This window comes from Dendrobium catenatum, unplaced genomic scaffold (genome assembly GCF_001605985.2).
Source record: "Dendrobium catenatum unplaced genomic scaffold, ASM160598v2 fragScaff_scaffold_1338, whole genome shotgun sequence".
NCBI classification, from domain to species: domain Eukaryota; kingdom Viridiplantae; phylum Streptophyta; class Magnoliopsida; order Asparagales; family Orchidaceae; genus Dendrobium; species Dendrobium catenatum.
This window is the reverse complement of record NW_021319800.1, coordinates 902499-909012: the sequence shown is the minus strand read 5'-3', so window position 1 is coordinate 909012 and position 6514 is coordinate 902499. Positions and strand designations below refer to the sequence as shown.

The 6514-nt window shown below is 38.0% G+C and overlaps 1 protein-coding gene across 5 annotated transcripts in view; it reads right to left on the bottom strand.

Moving 5' to 3' along the window:
* Positions 1-4376: 4376 nt before the first annotated feature.
* The window catches only part of LOC110115076, a 30055-nt gene continuing 27917 nt past the window's right edge, over positions 4377-6514 (bottom strand). For all 5 annotated transcript variants that reach the window (XM_020848202.2, XM_020848205.2, XM_020848206.2 and 2 more), the window contains exon 9: positions 4377-4873. In XM_020848202.2, the coding sequence (XP_020703861.1) occupies positions 4811-4873 (63 nt within the window). In that variant the 3' untranslated portion in view covers positions 4377-4810. The remainder of the gene's footprint in view (positions 4874-6514) is intronic.

Below are 6514 nucleotides of genomic sequence, written 5' to 3'. Positions count from 1 at the left end.
AAGGAGTTTGGTTCCTTTTAGGTAAGCCATTCATCCTTCAAAAATGGCATCCAAAGTTCAAACCCAAAAAGGAGAACTTCTCCTCTGTCCCGATCTGGATCAAGATGCATGACCTCCCGCTGGCTTGCTGGAACTCCGATGGTATTTCTAGAATCGCAAGCAAGGTCGGAGTCCCTCTGGAGGCTGATTCCTTGACCACCCAAAGAACTCGTTTAACCTACACCAGAATATGTGTGCTTGTAGACAGTGAAGCTACTTATCCAGAGGAGATACTGGTGTCGCTTCACGGAGATATTATGCGGTTGAAGGTGCAGTATGAATGGAGACCGTCCCCATGTGAGCATTGTAAGTCCTTAGTACACTACTCCTCTCTCTGCCCGACAAAGCTGATTAGTGTTGCATCTGGTTTTGCTTCTACTGCTACTTCCAAAGAACCCCCTTTTAGAGGCAGAAGCTTCAACAGGAAGGCGAGGAACCGTCGTCCTCCTCCACCGCAGATTGAGAACATCCCCCCAAAAACCCATTTCATTGCAGGAAGCCCCTCCTATCCTGCAGTTGCCCCTCACCACCAATTCTATTGGACAGACTCTCTTATACCAACCACACTCCCCTTCTCCTCTGGCCAAAGTAAAATACACCCCTCCATAACCAAATCCATCCCCTCCTCTTGATCATCCAGTAGTTAACCCGGAAACTGCCCCTTCAAATATCCCCAACCTTAATTCTCCCACTGAAGAAGGCTCCATTTCAACAACCAATTTGCATTGCCAGAATGTCATCCCGCCTTCTGATATTCTGTCACCCAACAAATTTGATATCCTACATCAGCAGGACTCCTCTTTTAGCTCTGAAACACATGACACCTTAGTTGCGGTTGATAATACCCCAAATCCTAAAGGGAAATTACCTCAGTCTTCAAATTCTTACTCTACAAAAAATAGACCCGAGGGAAGCCAGGCAAAAAGCCTCCCTCACATACTGGGTTTTGCCTTCCATAGCTGTCTAGAACATCAGGGGGTTTAACCGCCTTGATAGAGTGATGTGTTGTAAACGTCTGGTTGATTCTTACAAACTAGATATTATGTGCATTTTGGAGGACCGAGTCCACTCATCCTCTCTTCAGGATCCCTTCTTTAAATCCTCTCATTCTGTGTTCTCTTCTGAAAACAGTTGTCACAATTTTGATTTATCTTCCTCGGGTTGCATATGGGTGATGGAATGCAAACAAGATTCTTTTTCAGCCCTCTATTATTAATGAGCAAATTATTTCGGTAGCTATATCGGCTTCCACATTTCCTACTTTCCAACTTTCTATAATTTATGCCTCCAACAACAATGCAGACCGATTGTCTCTTTGGGCTCTAATTTCCCAAATTATTCCTGATTGTGATGTCCCTTGGATCCTAATGGGTGACTTTAATTGTTGTGACACCTTCTCTTCTCAGCAGTCGGTTAAAAACTTATATCTATTGTTTGTCTGCTGCTCTATTTATTTCATTTGGAAAGAACATAATGAAAGGAGATTTGGGAACAATTTCAATAGTCATGCTACTATCATTATCAATATTAAAAGAGCAGTTTTTGAGAAAGTGATCAAATGGAAGCAGGCCTCATCTCTTCTGGATTTACTCTAATGGGAGACCCTGTGATATGCTGCTGCCGCTTAACATGATGTTATTTCCTGTGGGATTCAGCCTGTGGGATTTTGCCTTGGACAATGATGAGTCCCTCTATACAGGCGCCCCTTGGACAGTCTTCGAGCAACCAGCAGTTACTTCTTTTCTAATCTATATATCTAATATGAGTCCAGACACAAATGCTTTTATGCATTTTAGCTGCTTATGTTCGTGTTTTCCTCTACTTCTCTGATCTGTTGCTGCCTCCGATTGGTTTTTTTGTGGTCTTTGATCTGTTTTTTTTTTGATATCCTGTTACTGATAATTGTTTTTATTCTATAGGTTTTTACTTTTTTGGGCTCCCTCCTTTTTTTCGGGGCATTTTTTGCTTTTTACTTACTTGTAATTCCTCTTAGTGATTAATATACGGGCTTTGCCCAAAATTTTCAAAAAAAAAAAAAATCATCTATCATATTTTAATATTTTATGTACCATGTTAAAAAAATTGATTTTAAATAAAAGAGACTCAAAATTAAGAGTTTATTTAAGTTCATTTTTATTTCATTGTTATTATTATTATTATTATTATTATTATTATTATATATATATATAAATAATAATATGCAACTGCATTGGTAGTTGGAGAAGATTAGAATAAAAATGGATTACATTCACTCTATCCTCCTCTCCATCACATCAAATTGGCCAATGCCTATTTAATCCAAGCTCCCCATGCGAATGATTGGCTTCCTCATGTAGAAAGAGAGAAGTGACCATTAACTAGAGGTGTCAATATTTGACATGATTTAAAAACTTGAGTTGAATCCGACCCAAAAATTTTGAGGTAGGGTCAACCCGGATCCGAAACGGGTCGGGTTCGGGTTTAACAATTTGACCAAAAATTGGGTCTGGTTCAGGTTGACCATTTGACTCGAAATTAACCTGTTTTGACCTGAAAACCTATTTTTAACCCGAAAACCCTAGATTGACCCATTTTAGACCCGAAAAACGAAGATTGACCCTTTTTTTATTCGATAACTAGCAAATTTTTTATGGTCCCGAGTCATTCAAATCATGTCGGGTTGACCCGGACCCTAAGCAGGCCGGGTTTGAGTCCGAAAAACTGACCCGTTTGCAAATAAACGAGTCAGATTCGGGTTGACCTGAATAGTGTCGGGTCAATTTCGGGTTCAACCCCAGCTTGACCCGTGACCCGAAATTGATACCCATAGGGATGTCAAAATTGGGTCATGGGTCGGGTTCGGTTCTATCCCGAATTGACTCGGGACTGCTTGACCCGACCTGCTTCGGGTTCGGTTCAAATCGAACCTGACCCGCATGCTTTTATCTTCTCTTTGTTGTTGTTGTTGTTGTTGTTGTTGTTGTTGTTGTTGTTGTTGTTTGGCTTCGTTCCACTCTGGAGATTGCATGAGTTGCTTCTTCGGCTACTTCAGTCCGGTGCAGTTTGACTTCACTCCTTCGACGACATAAGTTATAACATTTTGATCGGAAGCAACCACAGGAGCTTGATCGCTGTGAAGGTAACTTTCTCCCTTCCACAGATGACGTTCGCGTTGTTGTTCGACTTCGCTCCACGGACGATGTTCCCTTCCCATCGGATCGGAAGTTACAACATTTTGATCGGAAGCAACGATAGGAGCTTGCTTGCTCTTAAACTCTTTTCATCTCCTCTTTCTCATTGTTGCAATTCGACTTCGCTCCACGAACGACTTTCCCTTCCCATCAGATCGGAAGTTACAACATTTTGATTGAAAGCAACGACGGGAGCTCGCTTGCACTTTTCATCTCTTGTTTCTCGTCGTTGTTGTTCGACTTCGCTCCATGGATGACGTTCCCTTCCTAGTTCCCATCGAATCGAAAGTTACAACATTTTGATCGGAAGCAACGATGGGAGCTCGATTGCTCTTTCATCTCATCTTTCTCGTCATTGCTGTTCGACTTCACTCCATTGACGATGTTCCCTTCCCATCACATCAAAAGTTACAACATTTTGATCGGAAGCAACTGATCATCTGGAACTGGTCACTAGATCCCGGTGTCATCAATCATAAGGGTATGATATACACCATTCATTCTCTCTGTCTAAAGGGAACATACTATCATAATTTAGATAATGATCAAAATGCCCTTTGAAAAATCTATAATTTCTTTCTCTTCATGTTCTAAAATGTTTAGAAGTTCATAACCTATAGGCAGCTATCTTCTTCGAGGCATATACAACAATCTTGCTAGCAATATTCGTTTCGAAAGTTGCATGCCTCCTTCCACAAATATGCCAATCTCACTTGCTTTGTACTTCTCTTATTTAGAGCTTGTATTGTATCTTTGCAAGCATCATAATCATAATTTTCAAGGCCTGTACCATAACCTTTTTTGTTGATGCAACCATTTTTGCAGACATGTACAATAGCCCCAATTGTGTCATTATTATCACCTTCCAAATTTGTACTACAACCTCTCTTACCTTCTGTGCAGACGCCGAACGCCGTCAAGAGACCAACCAGAATGCTTCACTTCACATCACCCCAGCTCGTTATCGCGTCTCGGTACTACTGACGTGACGCATTCTGATTCATCTCCAGACGATAAGTTGCGTTCGGCGTCCGCACATGATAAGAGAATTATCTTATCTTATATATATATATATATTTCATCAAGTAATTATGAAAAAAGCCTCAATAAAGAATAAAGCACATTGGCTGGCATTATTCATACAATCTTTCCATCTATTGTAACATCTAAACCAAAACCGTTGTGGAGAATAAAATGAAAACCAATGGTAAGTCAATCAATCTAATTTCTTCTTCTTTTCATATCAGGACTCTGAACAAGGAAAAATATATATAATATACTCCTCAAATGCCAATGACATATAAAACAAAAGGGGAGAGAAAAAATAAGAGAGGTAAAAAAGATAATTAATGAAACTTCTCTCTCTCTCTCTCTCTCTCTCTCTCTCTCTCTCTCTCTCTTTCCAGTTATATGCCAATTGGTACTACTTAGGAGCTACATATAAAAACCAAAACCCATATTGTAGACTGAACAAGGAATTATAAGTACACTGAGGAAGAAAAAATCAGCAAGCTGAAGCTGACTGAACTAACTACTGAATTGCTTAGGCCCTTCCTAGCTATGGTTTTTCTTCAACATCTGATGAAGTTAATGGAAGTTAATCAGGTGATGCCAGACTTGCATATTGGACATGATCTCTTCCTCCTAAGCCACGTGTCAATGCACTGAAATTAGAAAAAAAAAATAAAAAAATGTGAGCAAAAGATCAAAATTCGATTTTCAGATGAAAGAAATTTGGTACATAGTGGACATACATCAATGATTAAATTGTGGTCTGAATCCAAAACATAAAATTGTAATTATATAGTAATATGTGATTAACATCAAAATCAATCTTGTAATTAGTACTGATAAAGATGGTAAGTGAGTTACCTAAATATTCTATAAATACACCTTGTAAAGAGATGAAGAGGATATGAAAGGAACAAATGAATTTCTCTCTTCCTGCTATCTAATTTCTCTTCTCTTCTCATTTTGAGAGTTTGAAGAGTCTGAAGTGTTTAAAATGAAATCAAGATCTCATCATTAATGCTCTTATGTAGAGCATCAATGATGCGTTCATATCCTCAACAAATGAATTTACCTCATTGCATCATTGGTGCTTGTAAAACCCGAAAACGTCGTTTTAGGCTTCGCACGCTTTTCAAAGCGCCGCGACGAGTTTTAAGTGAAAATTTCAATGTTGTCGGATTTTGACGGGAATAATTTTATAAAATTGAGCGTAAAATTCCGATCAATTTGGTATATAGGACTTGTATTCATTTTCGCTTAAATTAAGAGATATAATTTTTGGAAGTTCAAAAATACCCAAAGTACCCCCACTCCTTATTCTTGCATGGGTTTACTTAAGTGAGGGCATAGAAGTCTTTTGGCATATCAAAATCATTCTTGTAATTAGTACTGATAAAGATGGTTAGTGAGTTACCTGAATATTCTATAAATATACATTGTAAAGAGATGAAGAGGATATGTAAGGAACAAATGAATTTCCCTCTTCCTGCTATCTAATTTCTCTTCTCTTCTCATTTTGAGAGTTTGAAGAGCCTGAAGTGTTTAAAATGAGATCAAGATCTCATCATTAATGCTCTTATGTAGAGCACCAATGATGCTTTCATATCCTCAACAAATGAATTTACCTCAAGGCATCATTGGTGCTCTCCATGATGAGATTCAGATATCAACCTAAGCATTTCGAGTTATTCAAACTCTCAAAATAGAAAAGAGAAATTATATAAGGAGAAATAGTTTTTTTATAATTTTGCTTTCCAAAAAGTTGCCTTAGACCAGCTTGAGGCTTCGTTTGGGATAGCTTTCTTAATGCTTCTTAAAACAACTTTCTATTATAAAAATTTTTATTTTTGTACTAAAAGTTATTTTATGAAACAATAAGAAAACCGTCCCAAACGAAGCCTGACTATATATTTTTTTTGCTTTTAAAAAATTTATATAATTTACAACTAAGGCTTCGTTTGGGACGGCTTTCTTGCTGCTTCTGAAAGCGGCTTTTTTATATTAAAAAAACATGCTTTAAGAAGCAGCAAGAAAGTCATCCCAAACGAAGGCTAATATTATTAGAATGATAGCTATAAGAAAACTTTTCTCTTTCTTAAAAAAGTCAGTTTATAATACCCACAGAAAATTTTCAAAAATATATATTTTTTCCCAAAACAATTCTACAATTACTTCTACAAAGACGCCACAAACAGAAATTAAGTGTATATTGGATGTCACAAGTTTGAGTCATGAAAATAATCACTTAGTAAATGCAAGAGTAGCACATTAAGCAGTCCCCTAAGTTTGCATCA